Source organism: Balaenoptera musculus, chromosome 18, assembly GCF_009873245.2.
Source record: "Balaenoptera musculus isolate JJ_BM4_2016_0621 chromosome 18, mBalMus1.pri.v3, whole genome shotgun sequence".
In the NCBI taxonomy this organism is placed as follows: Eukaryota; Metazoa; Chordata; class Mammalia; order Artiodactyla; family Balaenopteridae; genus Balaenoptera; species Balaenoptera musculus.
This window is the reverse complement of record NC_045802.1, coordinates 70,122,488-70,142,759: the sequence shown is the minus strand read 5'-3', so window position 1 is coordinate 70,142,759 and position 20,272 is coordinate 70,122,488. Positions and strand designations below refer to the sequence as shown.

Here is a 20,272-nt window from a genome sequence, read left to right as displayed (position 1 = left end):
ACGGGTTTGAGCCCTGGTCTGGGAAGATCTCACATGCTGCGGAGCAACTAAGCCCTGTGAGCCACAACTACTGAGCCTGTGTTCTAGAGGCTGCAAGCCATAACTACTGAGCTTGTGAGCCACAACTACTGAAGCCCATGCACCTAGAGCCTGTGCTCCACAACAAGAGAAGCCACCACAATGAGAAGCCTGTGCACCGCAACGAAGAGTAGCCCCCGCTCGCTGCAACTAGAGAAAGCCCGTGTGCAGCAACAAAGACCCAACACAGCCAAAACTTTTAAAACTTAATTAATTAATTAAAAAAATGTTTTTCAGTCCACAAAACCACACAAAAAAAGTTAAAATTGTTTAACTATAGGCACTCTGTTGTAAAGCAGATCTCTAGACCTTATTCATCGTGTATAATTGACACTTCTACCCATTGAATAACAACTTCCCCATTTCCTCCTTTCCCCATCCCTGGCCACCACCATTCTATTTTCTGTTTCTATAGGTTAGACTATTTTAGATCTCTCTTGTGTTAAGCATGCTTACACACATGCACATACATACACACAAAAGCAAAGGGATACAAGGACATATTTGGAGGTAATGGATATGCTTATCACCCTAATTGTGGTTGACGGCATCACAGATGTATACACATGTCCAAATTCATCAAATTGTATATGTTAAATATGTGCAGTTTTTGTACATCAATTATACCTCAATAAAGCTGATAAAAATTGAAAAAAAACTTAAAAGACTCTCCTCCCAAAAAAATTTTTTAAAAATTTTAGAGGACTTCCAATTAAAAAAAAAATTATGTTCCAAATAATAATTATATCTCTGTATACATGAATAAGAAAAATGATTTAGTTGCCCAAAAAATCACATAGAGTAAAAAACATGTAGGTTAAAAAAATACATGCATCATAGAAAACTTCTCTGATTAATAAAAGAAAAGAATTTAAAGGAGTGCTTTGCCACTAAAAAGGAGAGATAAATTACAGCTTAAATGAAAAATCTCCAGATGGTGAGAATTTGGCATGCTATCATTCTTTGAAAGTACGTTCCTAGGTGAGGAATTGAACCAACTTGCTTAATTAATTAATTAAAGCATACTAATTGATAAAAATGAGGACACGGTTCCTATTTTCTGGAAGCTACAATATTAAATAATTAGCTTCAATTTGTCATTCTTCCACTCCACACCTCCCCTTGTGGAGGTGTATGGGTATGTTTGTTGAAGGACCAAATCATATGCAATACCTCTTAGAACAAGTCTGATGAAAGAAAACCAAAGGGCACAGAGGACAGACAACAAAAACACACGGGAGTGCAATACCAAACAAAAAGATGACTTAGACATAAGGACAAATGATGATCAAAGAAGGCAAATACCGCACACGCAAGCTTCTGAATATTAATGCCTGCAGATAAATCATTTGTTTTGATGATTACAGAAGTCAATGAAAGGAGTTTGATAAAGTAAAAGTTTACAACACGAAGAGCAAAATACACCAAGAAAAGCAAACTAATTATTTAAAATTGTCACTATTGGTGGGCAAAGGGAACCAACCCCTCTTCCACTCCTGGTAGGAGGGTATACTGGAACAATTTTTCTAGAGACTATAAATTGTTTGGGCAATTTTTTTATTAAAAAGTTTTAATATATTTTTATTCATTTAGATCTATGCAATCTATATCTAAGAATTAATACTTCGGATTTATGCAAATATTCCACTTCAAGAATGTAAATTATAACATTTATAACTTGAATAAAATAAGAGACAATTTAGATGTCTAATAAAAGAGGGTTGATTAAATTCTTTTGCTACAACCATATTATGGAATACTATGCAGCCATATCAATAATTTTGCAGAAGAATATTTAAAACAAGAAAATATATTCATGACAAGTTGTTCAGAAAATTGACATGTTAAAAGAACACGTTAACAAATTGTGGCATGTTAGTAAATTACCTAAGATGACAGCTCTGGCATCAGAGGGCCTGTATTAAAAGTTTCTATTAAAAGTTGCACCTCTGGCACCTACTATGTAAGATAGCAAACTGCTCAAATTTCCAATTTCTTCTTTTGTAAAAAAGAAGAATTATATTTCTTCCTATCTCATTGTGTTTCGGGAATATTAAAAAAGATAATGCATTCAGTGCTCTTAGCATTTAACTTGTCGAATAAGTGCACACAAATGTCGATAGAATTGTATAAAAACATCATTTATAAAATATATAGATATTTATGTTGATTTAGATATTGATACTGATGCGATATACATATATAGTTATAAGCCTCAACTTTTTTATGCTTATCTCTTTGGATTGAGTGTGATTTTTGTTGCGTTTGCTTGTTTGTTTGCTTTGCTTTAGCTGTGTTCCCTTATTTTGTATGCAGAAGAGAGAATGAGTCAGGAGTTCTGCAGCCATAACAAACAACCCCAATATCTCAGCTGCTTAAAACAACAAAGGTTTATTTCTCACTCGTGTGACAGAACCTCGGTGGGTCAGCAGAGGTTTCTGCTGACCATCCTCATTCAGAGACCCAGGCTAATGGATCTGCCACCATCTCAAACTTCAAATCCCCTTGCCAGGGAAAAAGAGAGAATGGCAAATCTCTTACTGCCTCAACTTCTGCTCCGAAGTGACACATTTTGCTCACATTTTCTGGCCAAAGCTAGACACATACTCAGGAGAACCTCAATAATAATAAAAATGCATTTTGAATCAAGAAGAGTTTAAAACTAATGTGTAGACTATCATAAGCCATTTAAAATTTTTGAGCAGAACATTGATAGGAGCATTGAGAAAGCTGTGCCCCACCTTCCAACCCCAGGAGCAGGATGAATCACTGTACATCAATATTGTCTTTATGAGAGTCATCTAACTAAATGAAGGGACAGAAATCAAGGAATCACAGGAATTAACAGAGAATTTAAAAGATCCTCTAAATGATTCCCCTACCTTTAAGACATAATGATCACACTTAGTCATCAGCAGCACAAGGAAGTAATCTAATTTAATGCCACCAGGAGAACTGTTTTTTTTCCTTGGCCCCAGCTAGCGAGCTGCTGAGGCTCTCCGGCTGGAGAACCGATGAGCCTTGTAATTGCTTTCCTCACTCATGTAACCACAGCCGCAGTCGTCATTCATAAATCGCAAAACTAATCCTTTGGAAGTTTTCATATTAGCCGTTTGCTTTAAGACCTCCAGTGCCCAGGAGGTTGCAGATGTAGCCCTATGAAAAAGGAAGTCTTTGACCACTGGTCCGAGCATTGGACTGCCTGTCATAAATCCTTGGTCTTCATTCTCAAAATTCTTATATTTTGTTACAGTTCCTTGGAAAATCACTTCACTCATCAATACTTCCGTTTCCCTGTGAGGAAACTAGAGAAGCTTATATTTATCTGGAAAGTGCTTCAAAAGGCTTGAATGAATTACAAAAAAATAAAAAATACAATTCTATACATATCAACACCTTTTTAATAAAATAAACTTTAAATATAAGCTATTGCTTAAAAATGGTAGCTAAATAACTTAATGAATCTCTAGAAAGGTAGGAGACAAATATGTGTCTGTCAGTTTATTAAACATTGATATATAAAGTCCACAAATAATTCTCTTGCACTAGCATCATATAAAAAAATTTCAAGACAAATGAGAAACCGCTGGCAAATATATACATACACATATATGTGTGTGTATATATATATCTACTTAAAGTCATTTTCTATGTTTGAGATATATTTTATATGCTTTTAAAATTTTTCCATCGTATAATTTATTTTTATTTATTTTTTTAAATAAATGTATTTATTTATTTATTTTTGGCTGCGTTGGGTGTTCATTGCTGCGCGCAGGCTTTCTCTAGTTGCAGCGAGCAGGGGCTACTATTTGTTGCGGTGCGTGGACTTCTCATTGCAGTGGCTTCTCTTGTTGCGGAACACAGGTTCTAGGCACGTGGGCTTCAGTAGTTGCAGCATGTGGGCTCTGTAGTTGTGGCTCGTGGGCTCTAGAGTGCAGGCTCAGTAGTTGTGGTGCACGGGCTTAGCTGCTCCACAGCATGTGGGATCTTCCTGGACCAGGGCTTGAACCCGTGTCCCCTGCATTGGCAGGTGGATTCTTAACCACTGCGCCACCAGGGAAGTCCTATAATTTGTTATTTTTAGCAATAAATAATACCAGTAGTCCAAGGAATACTGATTTTTAGTCTTTGTTATTTTAAGAGCATAATAGGCTTACTCAAGCACTATAATCACAATATTTTATTAACACTGGTAGAACATTGCTTCCAGCCTGGGAGTATTAATGAAAGATGGGGCAATTCAGAAATGCTTCTGAAATTAAAAATTCCTTCTACCCATATCCTACCCTCCTCCTTATAATCATGAAGGATGAATATCAGAGTATGAGAGAATACTATGTTACAAATAATCTTGGAGACTTTGGGAGTTTTTTGTCCACCCCCCAAAAAAAGTATAAGTAATGAAAAAGACATATGATAACAAATAATGGTGAGGATGTGGAGAAATTGGAACCTTCATACACTTCTGGAGGGAATGTAAAATGGTGTAGTCACTTTAAAGATAGTTTTGTGGTACCTCAAAAAGTTAAACATAGAGTTACCATATGACCCAGCAATTCCCCTCACGGGTAGATAACCAAGAGAAATCAAAAGCACATGTCCACACAAAAACTTGTACATAAATATGCACAGAACATTATTTACGATGGCCAAAAAGTAGAAACAACCCAAATGTTCATTAACAGATGAGTGGATGAACAAATGTGGTATATCCATACAAATGAATATTACTCAGCCATAAAATGAATGAAGTACTGACACATGTTACAACATTGAAAACATTAAGCTAAGTGAAAAAAAAAACAGGAGCAAAAAGAACACATATTTCATATTTATATGTGATATATCCAGATTAGGCAAATCCACAGAGACAGGAAGTAGATGAATGGTTTCTAGGGGCTGAGCGGAAAGGATAACGGGGAGTGCCCAGGAAGGGTACAGAGTTTCTTTCTGTGATGACAAAAACGTTTAGGAATGAGGCAGTGGTGATGGTTGGGTAATTCTGTTAATATACTAAAAAAACCCCACTAAGTGGTATACTTTAAAAGAGTGAATTTTATGACATTTGAATTATATCTCAATTAAAAAATTCATTTTTCAAAAAAAAATTACCCTGCAACATAAAATTAAATTTCTGATCTAACATTCAGATTAAAGGAAATCTTTCTCCTTTTCCTCTTTCATGAATGAAATTTGTAATAACTTCAATTACCAGTTCCTCTGAAAGCAAATTTCACATTAACTTTGCCATTTTCATGTGAGAGTAGAAATTGTATTTCTTATTTTGATAAATCAAAAAGAATGAAACCAGCTTTCCCCTAGATGAATTCTTCCTTCTCCTCCAATTTGTACTGATCTGATACCCAGAGCACACCTGAGGCTACACACCGTCTAAGACAAGAAAAGCTTATTCCAAGCTATCTGTCTACACAATACTTCTTCAAAAGCCAACAGTACAAATCAATAGGATGTTATTAAGTTTCAGAAATGTCAGTGGACAATTAGATGATCTTATTGAGAAAGCTCTGAGCAAATATCCAAACTGTTTTTTTTCTTTTTTAATGTAGCATTGAACTGAATAGAAACTGAACAGACCTCAGAGCTAAAGTAGACTGATGGGTGTGTGTGTGTGTGTGTGTGTGTGTGTGTGTGTGTGACAGAGAGGGAGAAAGAATGAGATTATATTTCTCCATGTACTTTCACTCATGGGTATTGGAGTCATTATTAGTTCTGAAAAGACTAAACTTTCCTCATTCAGGAATCTCAGCTACCTTTTAAATGAGATACATGCGAACTGAATTCATTTGACTCACACGAGGCGATGGGTCGCAAGGCCTGAGACCCTCACTTACCCCTTCCAGAGCAAGGCAGAGCAGAGCTTCCCTGGCATTTCTTGATGCTCTCCTCAGCTGACAGCGGGCAGGAACGTGGGTGCTCGCACTTTTTCCCATACCAGCCTACTTTGCAGTCACATCTTCCACAGTTACACTGCCCATGACCTTCACAATGGGAGTAATAATATATATATGTTATTGTATTTATGAGCCATATATATATATATATATATGCACATGTATATGAGAAAAATATACCAAAGTCAGAATTAACTTTCATTTCAACAGTGAATGTCACAAATGAGTCACGATCTCAATTAAGCACAATATAAAACATTAAGGCAAAAGCCCATTTTTCTCAATGTTCTTAAATACCTGATCTAGGTATATTGATTGATTACGGGGAAAGAAAAGCAACAACTCCAGATCAGATAAACAGGTTCATAGGGCTATCAACTTGAATCTTTCAAAATCTAAGTGCATGAGACTGAATTAGTCTGCTGGGGCCTAAAAGGAGGATTTGATGGATTGGGCAATTAATTCACGTGGAGGAGAGCCATAGGAAATGGAAAACAATTTGTTTTTGAAACATGGTCTTAGTTTCTGGAGTCCCTCACACTTTATTTTCATTATCTTTTTACTACACACTACATGCTTAGCCTATAGACCCTTAGCTTAAAACCAGTAACCGGTGTGGAGTTTGCAACCCTTGAAGACTAATTTCCTATACACAAAAGAGGTCAGGAAAGATATTAAATTTACATGGGCACAGAGCCTGTAAAGAACTGTGATAAGTACTGATATGGTATAGCATAAAATAGACCAGGTTATCAATCAAATAAGTAGGTTCAGATCCTGACCCTGCTCCCTACAGAGTAGGGCTGGTCCAATGACAACCTCGTTGAGGTTTAGTTCTTCATTTTAAATCGGATTATCTATCCACATTTATCAGGAAGTACATAATATATCTTAAAATGCTACATAAAAGTGAGCAATTTTTATTTTTATTCACTTGAGCCCACATATACAACCAAGTAGGGATAGAAAGGAAAGGAAAGCATGATAATTTAGCTGAGCTTTTCCTAACTCCTAATAACCATTCAGATACTCATTATTACAGATGCAATGTAAAGTAGATTTCTATAATTTCTCCAAAAATGCATGAAGAATTTTAAAGGAAGTGGAATTACACTTTCTTTAAGTAAATCAAATATAATGCTAATGAATAACAATCCCTGTTATTTTGTATTTGGCATCTGATATTAATATATATCACACAATATGGAAACTGGTATGGACCAGTCTTTAGGGAAGACTGGTCTGTTTTATCAGTATTCCATGAGGTCTATGGTCAGATGTCCATCTTTTGAGTTTGAAGTATTGGACAATCCACCTATCAGGAAGCTTTTCACTATCTATAAACCTGGTTCTTCATGGAACAAATCATAAAATCATAGGTCAAAGTAGGATGAGCTATTAAGGATCACAGAGTCCACATCTCTCATTTAACATTAAATTCAATTCAATGCACATTTATTGAGCACCTACTATGTAACAAAGTCTATACAACAAATTGCTGTTAATACTAATACTTTGCCTTAGAGCTCATCATTTTAAGGGAAAAAAGTTTTGATTGCTAATAAATACATATTACGTGACTATGATCATTTAGACCTTCAAATATAAGAATTTTTATTACAATAGTTTAACTTACTAGCAATTATATCTCAGAGATTGTTGGGTTCCATGGCTTCTTGCCATTTACCCTGGCTTAAGAAGTTCCTACCCATCTTCCCAATCCTCGTGTATCGGGTTGGCCAAAAAGTTTGTTTGGGTTTTCCCTTAACATCTTACAGAAAAACCCAAATGAACTTTTTGGCCAACCCAATAATTTAGAGCAAAATTTGCAAACAGAGCTATGTTGCAAATGCATAGATAAAAAACAGTTTTAAACACAAAATCTTTAATGTTTAAAGTACAATCAATTCTGCTGTTTTATGGGAGCCAGTGGCTTTGAAATTCTTGGAGAGAAGAGGTTTCATTTCAAGGGCAGTTAGATCTGCCATGAGGATGCTGGACAAAGTACAAAACATGCTGCCATTTGTGGAAGACAAGTTGACACTTCAACAATAAAACTGAAAAACAGAGTTCGATTGAAAGGGGAAAAAAGCTTTACTCTTGAAACTTTAAAATAGCTGTGAAAGTTAGAACAAAGCATCCAGTAGGTGAGGATGCCAGGAAATCTGTAAGTACCCAAGAGGATGCCACTTGCTGCTGCAGGTGCCTGGAATTCACAGGCAGTGAAGGTCCTGATCCCTTGGCACGTGGAATAAAGTAGGAACCTGTGAGGAGGGAGACGGGGACGGAAGGGAGAACGTTCTCAAGTTCTGTAGTTGGTGTAAGAGCAGCCATTACCTTCTATCTGAGGTTCATTCACATGCCAACATTAAAAAAAAACTGTGGTGGCATAAAACAAATCCGTGAAGATGGTCAGAAGCTATCAATAGAGATTTTTAGAATTAAAATCTGGTCCAGTTAATATCAAAAGAAGTCAGATTAATTGTGGGTGCTTCAACAAATTTTGCAAAATGTACAGATGCGCTAGCTAGAAGAAATCTCTGCAAGTCTTTCCCCTTTCTGCCCTCATATTCACTCTGTTTTCTTTTTGTTCTATTTTCCTCATTCAGTCTTTAATCTCTGTGCTTTTCCCCCCTAATGTTATGCAGCTTCACTTTTCTATCCCTTTGCTATTTCTGTGCACTACTACAAACTCCAGGGGGAAATGTGGCCTGTAAGGTCTTCACCTCTACTCCCTGTGCATTTAATGCAGCATCACGAACATTCTCAAGGATTACTCCTATGAGTGTCCGCGTCACCTCCAGGCATCACCAACTCCAAAGAAAGTTGGGAAGAGGATATAAAGAGTGTTCTCACTTTTACCATGCGTGTGATGATCCCTAACGTCCGTGCTTCTGCCTCAGCCTTGTACCCCAGCCCCTGCTTCATTTGATCAAAAGACGCTCTCAAAAACAGCTGCAGTCAATTGTGTACACACTGGAAAGAACTGATGAGATCGTGTCATTGCTGTGTTTGGCTTGGGATAAAAGGTTTGGCCTTTGAATAGGAAAGTATCAAAGTGGGAGAACATCGCCTAGTTCAGGAAGGCCGCTGCTCCTCCTCAAATCATCCACTTATGTGTCTTCTACACTTTGCCATTAGAAGCCAACATCCACTGAACAAGTTCAAGCTGAGGAAAGAAGGGTTATGAAAATATGGATGACTTAAAGCAAACCATCCATAATGAAATTCCTGAGAGTCAGTGAATATATGGCAACCAGGTTAAATGATGAAATAGTGGCATATAGAGTGTTTTTGAAGGTTTCATCGTTTGGGGAAAGTAGGAATACCTAAATCAAATGCCCCAATGAAGATCACAGAAGAAGCAAATGTAAAAGTAACAGAGAAAAGGTTTAAATAACTAGTCTAGCATGATGAAAAATAGTATCGACAGTGGTACTGCCTAATCTAAATGTTGATCAGAGATTAATTTGACAAGTTAAAACATAAACATAACTTTACTTTCACAGTAACAAAAATTAAATATGTTCTACATCTTTTAATAACTCAAAGTCACACGTTGTCAAAAATATGTTATGGATCCCACTTTAAATGAAACTGTACTTTTTCTATAAAATCCTTCATGGTATTTTATCAGTGGAGTTAGGAAAATCAGTTAGAAATGCAATGTATTGATACCAGATTCTGAAGCAGGTATTTAGCCTTTCAGAAAAGGCAGGAAATCAAAAATTGAAACTGCAATTTCTTTTCTGAGGTCACAAGTTTCTCAATTCCAGCATAAAAGTTATGCCAAAGAGAGAGAGAGAAGGAATCATTTTATAGCGATAAAATGAAGATGAAAATGCTTGGTTTTGATTTATAGAGTTTAGAAATGATAAAATCTATTTAGCATGAAAATCCTTTAGACTGCCATAACATACTATATCAAGGTCTTTCCTAAACAAGTAGGGGAAAAAAGCATAAGTGAAGAAATTAGGAGGCCTGTGTCTTCCATCTAAATGTGTCACTAAGGTGGATGGACCTAGAGTCTGTCATACAGAGTGAAGTAAGTCAGAAAGAGAAAAACAAATACCGTATCCTAACACATATATATGGAATCTAAAAAAAAAGGTTATGAAGAACCTAGGGGCAGGACAGGAATAAAGACGCAGACGTAGATAATGGACTTGAGGACACGGGGAGGGGGAAGGGAAAGCTGGGACGAAGTGAGAGAGTGGCATGGACACATATACACTACCAAGTGTAAAATAGATAGCTAGTGGGAAGCAGCCGCATAGCACAGGGAGATCAGCTCGGTGCTTTGTGACCACCTAGAGGGGTGGGATAGGGAGGGTGGGAGGGAGACGCAAGAGGGAGGAGATATGGGGATGTATGTATATGTATAGCTGATTCACTTTGTTATACAGCAGAAACTAACACATCATTGTAAAGCAATTATACACCATTAAAGATGTTAAAAATTAAATAAATAAATAAATAAATGTGTCACTAGTTCATCTTTCTGGCCTTCATCTCACTTTATCTTGAAAATGAGAGAACTAGAAGTGAATTTTACCACACTGATCTGAAATGTCATGCTTCAATGCTAGTTTGTCAAATCTAGGTGTGTATATGTACACATATATTTGGCCTGCAGGAGTTAATGTCATTGATTCTAACAAGGATTCCTTTCAACTCTGTAGGCAGAGGATCGACAAAATAGAGATGAAAGGTACAGAATGTTATTGTTTATCCCTGATAGCAAATATGCGGAACATACATTAGAGAATTGCTTTCAAAAGACCTATGAGCATTCTCTGAAAACACACACACACACACACACACACACACACACACATCCATGACATTGGAAGAACAACATGGTGTCTAATTTTGGTATGTAAATGGTATCACAGCCTGAACTGTATCACAAGGGCAGGAATTTGGCAGCAAGAGACACATCAAGTGGCATCACGGCCATGCTGAGCTTTAAAGGCTCTCAGGACATTATAGGAGAGCATGTTGACACCAAAACTTATTTTTTTCTTTGTAATCATTGAGCTCTTTTGTGTTAAGCTATCTAGCCTCAGAAACATCAATCCAGGACAAATGTAGTTCCATCCATTCCAGAACACTCTTCTTCCATAGAGGATATTTCTTGCCTTAAAAATGATCAAAAAATGCTCATGAACTGGAATCTGATATTTACAATTAGTTTCCTACAAAGTAATATGAAGACCATCAAGAGAAAAAAGTTGGGGGGGATAAGTTAGATCTAACTAGTACTTGATATTTTTTCTAAAATCCATTTGATATATTATTTTCCCTTTCAAGACAATGGAAACTGAATATACGTAATCATTTCCTTCAGTTTCTTTCCATTTTAATGCTTTGGTAATCCACAAAGACGAATTTCCCCACGTAATATGGTTCTATCAAATGATTCCACTTTCCAAACCAAGGGAACTCTAAGCCAGGACTAACTTTGTATTTTCATCATTTTGATAGGCAGGAACAAGCTGAAAAAGTGGAAAGTCACACTGCAGCATATTTTTCCTATTAAGGGATTTAGGGAAATAGACCAGAGTGATAAACAGCCATTAGGAATAAAGAAGTTATTTCCTAATCAGAAAGTCAGTTCAGGGGAGCAGCTCATAGAATCGAGGTAACAGAGCAGTTGGTACACTTCAGGATGGCTGGTCATGCCCCTGCCATTTTAGTCACACTCAAAATTTGTCAATAGTATCATCTTTGAGCCGTGTGTGTGTGTGTGTGTGTGTGTGTGTGTGTGTGTGTATTTTTGTGGGTATATGAGTCATGTTTGTGTATGGATGAATTCATGTGTCAGTGAACAACATTTAGGAGTGAAAGAAAAAATGAATACAACTGATTTATTTGGAAGCAGGGAACATGTTTCAAAATTTGTATCCCATCCCCTATACCCATGATGCCTTAGGCACAAAATATTTACATTTAAGTGCATTTTTGAATAGATGAATGGATACAGTGGGAATGAATGAATAAAATGAGGTCAATTAAACAAGACAACTATAATCCAATGGGAGATTTCCCTTGGACTTAAATAAGCTCAACACTCTCAGGAGGACAAGAATGGGAGTTAAAAATAAAGCTGCATTTCATCTGAGCCTTATTACACTCCAGCCTGGCATAAATCACTAGATAATATCCACGTACTTGGGGTACTTCCGTCTTATATCACTAAGGTATTAACACACTCGGTAATCAACTGCATGGCTCCCTTCCTGTGGTGCAACTTCGACAGGCAATTAGGAAAACTGCGAAGACTAATAATTTACTAAGCATCATATATGGAATTCTACAGATATAGCGGGAATGAAGAAATACTCCAGAGACTGATGCCTGCCCCAGATCAGAATAATGTTCAGAGAAGCTTCGTTTTATAAGAATTTTGAGCATCCAGAGGACAGCTCTTCCTTACCAAAATAAAGTAAAATTGAAGAATTTTATTTGCATCACTCGGAGATTAAATTACATGAGTACTTAGGCTCGTGTAATGTGTTTTCAGATGACACTTAAGGGCAGTGTGAACTTTTTCAAGTTGCTTAATTTCTTTGAACATTTCCTCTTCTGTTAAAATGTGGATAAGAAAAAAAAATGTGGATAATCAGGTCTCCTTCTCTGAGTTAGGGCGAACATAAAATGGAATGAGGTGTGTGAACGAACTTGATGGGTATCTAACAGAGCAGGATCTCTGTCAATGTGTTTCTTCTTTCCTAAATTTCTCATTTTAAGTCTGGGAGACAGGCTGTGGAGAACTGTCCACATTTAATTCACTTCAACAAATAAATTAAAAAAATCATAATCACAGCCTGATGTTTTATTGCTCAAATCACAGCCTATTACCCCATCACCTCTTCCCACCCCTACCTGTCTACACCCAGGGCATAGAGACCACATACAAATTCTCTCCTAAACTCTTCCCATGAGAAACTCCACCAACCACGCAACCATAACTGCCCAATCACTTAACTTTCTCTATAACCTTCTAGCATAGGGAAGAATGGAAAATGTGAGAAAGAAGAAAATAGGGAGCAGGAAGGAGGGATGGATTAGCTGAAGTGGAAAATTTCAGATTCCAAGGAGACCTCCTCAGTGGCTTTCACCTGCCCCACCTATGGTAGTAACTCTAAGCCTAAATAACGTGCATCAGGGATTGTGAGCTTATAAAAGGATCCAAGTGTCAACCTAAGTGTCAATGCCCATCTTCACCCCACGGCCCTACTCCTCACGGTGAGATGGACTAGCTCACATGACCCTGAATTATCACTATGATGTAGTCATTTTGAATTTTCCAACCCCACTCCAAAATCAGGATCTTGGGTTTAACAAGAAAGAGTGTTCCCTATGCTTAAAAAAAAAAGCATCCTATCAGAAAATCACAAAGTTATGATTTTTATATGTATTCTGATTACCTCTTTATTTTCCTATTTTAATTTATGTGAATTCATGTTTTATCACACAATCTTAAAATGACAATCTTAAATGGTGTTCCCTGAGCCCCGGTATAGTTTTTTCCTGACAATTCAGTGTTTATGACTCTATAAATTCTCATGTTCAGCCCTGATCCTTCAGAGTCGCAGATTCAACAGGCTGAAAAAAATGATCGGCTTTGGTTTGCCATTGGTCCTATATGCCTGATATGTCTAGAAACGAATTTGACAGCGTTCTTCTATATTCTCCATTTCAGTAAATGGCACCAACATTTACCCAGACAACCAGACTAGAAACCTGGTGACTACAGCACTCCACTGCCTAAAACCATCGCTAGCGTTGCCTTTAGAACAGAGTCTAGTTCAGCAGCAAGGTAAAAAGTCCTTCAGTCCTTATTTCCTGCTGGCTTCACCCTTCGTTACTTGTACATTCTGGTAATAACCAAATTGATTCTAGGCCCCTGCACAGATCTTATGCCTCTTTCCCCTCTGCCTGGGATGCCCATCTCATCCCTCTTGACCCATAAGCCTACCCTTTAGGGCAGAACTGTACATGCACGGTGACCCAAAAGCATCATGTGATGCATGTCATACATCACCACCTCTGTGAAGAGCCTCACCCTCCTAATTAAAAAGTCAAACAAGCCCATGCCTCGAGATTCTCAACCCCCTTCTCTGCTCATTTTAGTCTATAGCACAATGGCCATGAAAATATATAGCACTGACCTACTACAAATTTTGTTTCTTTTTTGTCTCTCCAGGCCCACCTGGATGTAAACTCCCCAAGGAGAGGAATTTTATCTGTTGTGTTCATTGCTACGTCCCCAGTATAAGTAAACATATACATGAATATGCCAATCTCCCACACCATAGTATATTGAAATGTATATTTATGTGGCAGTTTTCTTTGCTAAACAGTAAATTTCTTAAGGTCAGAGCCTAGGCTTTTTTATATTTTAATCCCCTAATATCTCACACCGTGCCTATAGCATAATTAGCACTCAATAAAGGTTATATTAAATTGAAGTTTAAGTTTAAACAAAGATCCATTCAGTAAAGAAAGAACCTTTAGATTTCTTCAGATTCAGAGACCTTGTTAACATTTTGATTTTAGCTGTTAGTGGTGGAGGCTTCAGCAGGTTATGGAATTCCCTGAACCTCAGTTTCCCCAATTGTAAAATGAGAATAAATATGTTCCCTATGTCATAGTCTTTTATGAAGAATAAATGCAAATCTGGGAAGTGCTTTACAGATTGTCTGGCATACAGAAGTCACTGAATAGTTGTTAGCTGCTTTATTCCCATGGTGTTGATAATGAAGATAATAAAGAACACTCACCCAGAATGAATAACAGAAAAACCTGGAAAGGGCATAGTCTTTGGTCCTTGCCTTTGGCATTGGACTGACCCCATTCCTGGGGTGGGACAGTAAAGACAGTGCCACCAACAACTGCACAGAGCCCTGGGATGGAACCACAAATGAAAGCTGCTGCCTTGTGAAGTGTCTTTTTGCGAATGTGGTCCCCATGAGCTACATGGTATACTTCAATTTCTTTGGGTGTGTCCTGCCAAAGGACAAAATGTTTAGGAAATTCTCCCAAGCACAAGGGATCATCAGAAGAGGGAAATTCTTCTGCAATGGGAAGCTCTAGCAGCAGGCTCTCCTCAGCCAGGGCAGAGAAGTCTTTGCAGTTGCATAATCATAATTAAATAGGGCAGCTCTTTTATCTCCCTTTGCTGGCAAACTTTCTGGAGACAAGCGGCGTTTCCTCTCTATATCCTTGTACCAACGAAGCAGTCAAGCATAAAGACGTGTATATGCCCATGTCTCTGTCTTCTCGATTGCCCAATATAACCAGACTGAAAATGTGTAACTCTATTTTTGCTAAATGACACTTTTTCAGATAAATCTGACTGCCTGTTTTTTTTTTCCCCCTTTGCACTATTAGAAATTCTGGCAGGATGTATTTTTTTTTCCTTTGCATTTAGATTACAAGCTCCATAATGTCAAGGATCATGTTTGTCTCCTTCACTGCTGGTACCAGTGGCCCAGAGGCCACTGGCAAATAGTATTGAGAGCCTGGAAAATAGTATCTGTTCCATAAAAATTCATGGAATAGAATTTTTGAAACCACTAATTGATATTCAATTGTAGGCTGCACTGCAGAACAATTTTAGTATATAAATCATACCAAAGAAGCAATGCATTAAACTATCCATGAGAACTATATTGTCCTAAGTCTTGTACTATATTGATATGGCTGCCATAATGGTACCTCTCCTGTTCACGGTCAGGTCTGCTAGCTTTGTATTCTCACGGTTGAGTATTCAACACTTGGAGGTAATAGTTCTTCTTGGTGAGGAATTAGACTAATTTTCAGAGAGTGGGTGCATTTTCATCTCAAATCTTTGCCCAATGTGTGATTCCTCTAACAGTTTTTCACGTTGCTATTAAGAGTCCTATGGATACCGAATACTTTAGAAGGCGCATTCCATTCTTTTACGGTTTCTGTGAGAAGCCAAATAAATCTTGAAAATGGGGAAATGACTACTTTCTTATTTAAAAACAGGAGTTAGGCGAGCACTTACCAGAACAGAAGTCATCAGAATATCTGTCATAGACAGCCTTGCAGTCCCTTTCATCACACTCACAGGTGTCCCCATGAATATCCCCCCAGTCTCCAGTCGGGTCAACATCATGGCAAGAACATTCACCACACACACAAATCCCTAGAGGGTAAAAATAATTTTAAATGGGTCTAGTGAAGAAAAATCATGAGAGAAAGCATCTTACACATTGCTCTTTTTTTTCTGTTGTTACTTTATATTTGGAAAATACACGTATTCAGGGAAAATATTCTATAGAGGAAAACACCATCTAAAGTTGACAGTAGAGATTCTTTAATAAACAAAAGTTATTATCTATGTCTATACATATGTGCGATCACAGGATGTGAAATGAGCACCGTGCTGGTTTGACTCAAAGATAATACCAACACAATTAACGTAAGATGTAATCTTTGCTCTCAAGAAGCTTACAATTTATTTGACCAAAAAAACGCTAATGAAAAACAAACAAGCACCTAAAGTACTAACGTTTTGTAAACTAGGACATAAATACTGTAAGAGTTTGGGGAAGAGGAAATCAGTGTGGGCTGAAGTAATTAAGGTAGATGGTTTGGATAAGCAGAGAGAACGGGAAATGTTCTAGGAGGACTGAAGGTAGAACAACTCAAGGAAAGTCAAGACAGCAAGAATAAGCAAAGGAGGGTGGGAATGGACGTGGGGATCCCAAGTAGACCTGACTCATTGGAACAGAAGGTGCATATTCAGGAAGACTAAGAAGTAAGGTCGGCTGGATCAGATGAGCTCAGGTTACAGAGGACATTGGTGTAGGTGGAGAGATACAACTTTGGTCATTTGGAGATTTGCATAGGAGAAATGCTTAGTTGTAAATCATATTAACTTTGTGTGAATTTTAATAATCATCTTTAGGGTAACCAGTTAATCACTGTGAAAAAAAAACAAAACAAGGTTAAATCCCTTTCTTACCTCTTAGATCAAAGTAAATTCTAGCTAGATTAAAGATTTAAGGATATAAAATAAAACCATAAAATATGAAATAAATTCATTTTTATTCAAAAGCCTCAAAGCAAGTTATTTAAAGGAAAAAAGAAAAAGCTTTAACGACATAAAAATCTAAAATTTTGGTTGGGGGCAAGACACCAAAAACAAACTAAAAGATAAAAACAGCTGAAACAAGTAGTCATATGTATGTAAAAGACAAAGCTACTTTCACAAACATATAAACAATTCTTATGAAGTCATATCTAAAGACAAATTTGCCTACAGCAAAATAGACAAAGGCAAAGACCACCAATTGGAAATTCTGTGGAGAGAAGTTATGATGATAGATAGACATAAAAATGTTTACCACTCAAGCTACCATGATGAAGGGGTGAGGGACTTTTAAACAATAGTGAGTTAGAAATTATTTCAGACATACGATTGACAGAAATAAAAAAGATTGTTAGGATCAAGAGTTGGTGAGGGTATGGAGTACAAAATGTCCAACTTTCTGGGTGGCAATTTCACAACATATACTTTTTAAATGTGTGTTTCATATAACATAACAGCTCACTTCAATTAACATATCTAAAGGAAAGGAAAAGTACACAAAAGTACACGTACAGGGATATTAAATATGATGGTATTCATGTTATTGAAAAACCACTAGTGACCTAAATGTTCATCAATGGGGAATTCATGCAGTCATGGCCCATGCAGAGCTTATATATTAAAGGAAAATATAGGTGAATTAGTATGATATAGAATCAAATCTACTCTGCAAAAATTAAAGAGAGGACTCTTCTTTATAATTTTGGTCCCAAGGTCAGGCCTTTTGCTTTCCTTTCTCTCTATGTACAGAAACCTCTATGTACATTTCACTCTTCTATGACAGCCTGTAAAAAGATAAAGTTGGTTGTGTGCCTAGGATATCATGTAAGCATTACCTATTAAAGTGTACCATTCATTTAGAGAAATGAAAAAAAATAAGTTTCCAGCTTTCTAGATTTTTACTACTGTATAGAAGGAAATTGACCACTCACTGATATCTTCAAGTAGTCAGAAGAGTCCAACATGGCTCTTTATCTACCAGTACAGCTGACAAAGGGAAAAAGAACAAGTATTTGCAAGGATTTTCCTAGAAGTGTTTAAAACTATTTGATTTGATATCAAACACTTAGTTAACTCTCTTGAAATTATATGTTAGCAATACTAATATATTTTTAAAATTCCTGCTTTAAGTCACTCTCAATTCCACATGGCTATATTTTGTTCAATATCACATTTTTATTATTGCATATAAAAGTTAAATGACTCCATATCAATTCTGTATTGCAACACAAGCCTTCAATTTACTCATAATTAAGACGAGAGTTTTTTTTTGGAATGCTCTCCGGATAATTAGATGCTCATGCTGTAGATGGTTCTGTTAGTCAAGAGACATTCAACAGAAGTATCTACAAGAATTGCCTTTTCCCTGTACTATGCCATTTCTGGATGGCTGCCAAAGAAATTACAGTCCCTGTGTTAACTATCTGTTCAGTGAAGCTGAAAGTATGACAGCAACTTTCTTATCTTTCTGCTTTCTGCCCAATAAAAAATAAGAAAGAGAAGCTTGTTGGTATAGGAAATGTTGATTTACATCAAAGTCAAACACTATAAAAGATGACTTCCACATGGAAGGAAATACAGAGAAACGCTGGGTTAATAATTAAGAGGTTTGTTTTTTTCACAATTACGTAGTAACGAGTATGAAAGACACACCTCTGTTACTGCAGACTCTGCCATCTGGAGATGTGCATCTTTGCTTGCTCTCCCAGGGGGTGATGTCGCACTGGAATTCGCATTTATCTCCATGCCAACCAGCCTGGCAGTAACAGTTTCCACAGTAACACTTTCCGTGGCCTTTACCCAAAATGAATTTTATACAGTGAGGAAAAAAGCAACTTTTAAAAGCAGAATTAACTTTCTACCTCTTGGTGATCATTTTTGCCTTTGGAAATAATTCACCTGCTCCACAGCCCTTGCTTAAAGTAATCAAATTATATAGTTTGCCCCCAAAACATCATAGGTGTGCCTATACCTACGTAATTACACACATAAAGCAAGTCAAGGTGTCCTCTAACTTGTCCTAGCCAGGTGGCTGATTAAAATGACAGAATTTTAAGGAAATGGCATGAAAGACTGTGCAAGTCTATTATGTTTCTGATCTCAGATGTGTACATCAAACTCAAATGTATGTAAGCATTCACTCTAAGAGCATTTCTTGATATTTGAAATCCACCATTGAGAAAGCAATGGTGCATACTTCCTTGGATGCACATCATTAATGACCATTTCTTAAACCAGAGAAAATATTTCATCGTTTCATTAAACTGTGTCCTGCAAGCTGTTGTGTCTTACCACATGGAAAAGAGGTTTTCAGCGAAATCAATGTTTAGTAGTCATTTAAACTACTAATTACAAAGAAAATACCATGGACCCTTGGTCTTACAATCAAATTCCCCTCCTATCTGTCAAGAGGATACAAATGCTAGGTAAGGACAGCCCGTCATTTTGTGTCCAGATGCCTCCACACAATTTCAGCTCCCTCCATGCTGTAAACTGTTACTCTGCTTGTTTGTACTTATGCCAAACAATCTGTAATGAATGGTCACATCATCGCTTCCTGCACCCATGTCCAGCAATCCTACAAATTCCCAAAAGATGACAATACCTTGTATCCCAAATCACTTTTTATATCCTCCCTTTTTGTAGTTATGCCACCCAACCATGAATGTATGTTCTTGTTCTTGCAAATCTGATGAAAACCAGGGCCATTTTGGGTTTTAGTCTATTCTTTCTGGTTTATAGGAATTTATGTTTTATCAGAGTCTATGGCTAAAGTCTTTGTTCCTGCCTCTCTCTTCTCCAACAGTCATCGTCCCAGAGGGCCATGGGAAACTAATTGTGAGGCTATTTTTCTTTCTAAACACTATGGCATATCTGGCCAATGGCAAGAGTGTCAGTAGGGCCTGAGACACTCACATATGAAGGGAGAAATACAGTAGAATATTCTGGTCTCATGACATTCTTGTCTCTCAGATGAAACTTCCTGCCAGCAGGCATACATGAGAGAGACAGAAAGAGCGAGAGATGAAGAGAAAGTGCTATAGCGAGACAGAGAGAAAGAGACAGGGACCCAAGCATACCATGCCATGTTTTCTGTCTAAATGAGCTGTAATCGGGGTAGCCACAGAAAACTAAGCTAATAGACGATCAT

The 20,272-nt window shown here is 37.2% G+C and overlaps 1 protein-coding gene across 2 annotated transcripts in view; it reads right to left on the bottom strand.

Moving 5' to 3' along the window:
- The window catches only part of ITGBL1 (integrin subunit beta like 1), a 211,786-nt gene that overhangs the window by 88,202 nt on the left and 103,312 nt on the right, over positions 1 to 20,272 (bottom strand). For both annotated transcript variants that reach the window (XM_036831493.1, XM_036831494.1), the window contains 3 exons: positions 18,775 to 18,915; positions 16,033 to 16,173; positions 5,934 to 6,080 (listed from right to left, as the gene is read on the bottom strand). In XM_036831493.1, the coding sequence (XP_036687388.1) occupies positions 5,934 to 6,080; positions 16,033 to 16,173; positions 18,775 to 18,915 (429 nt within the window). The remainder of the gene's footprint in view (positions 1 to 5,933; positions 6,081 to 16,032; positions 16,174 to 18,774; positions 18,916 to 20,272) is intronic.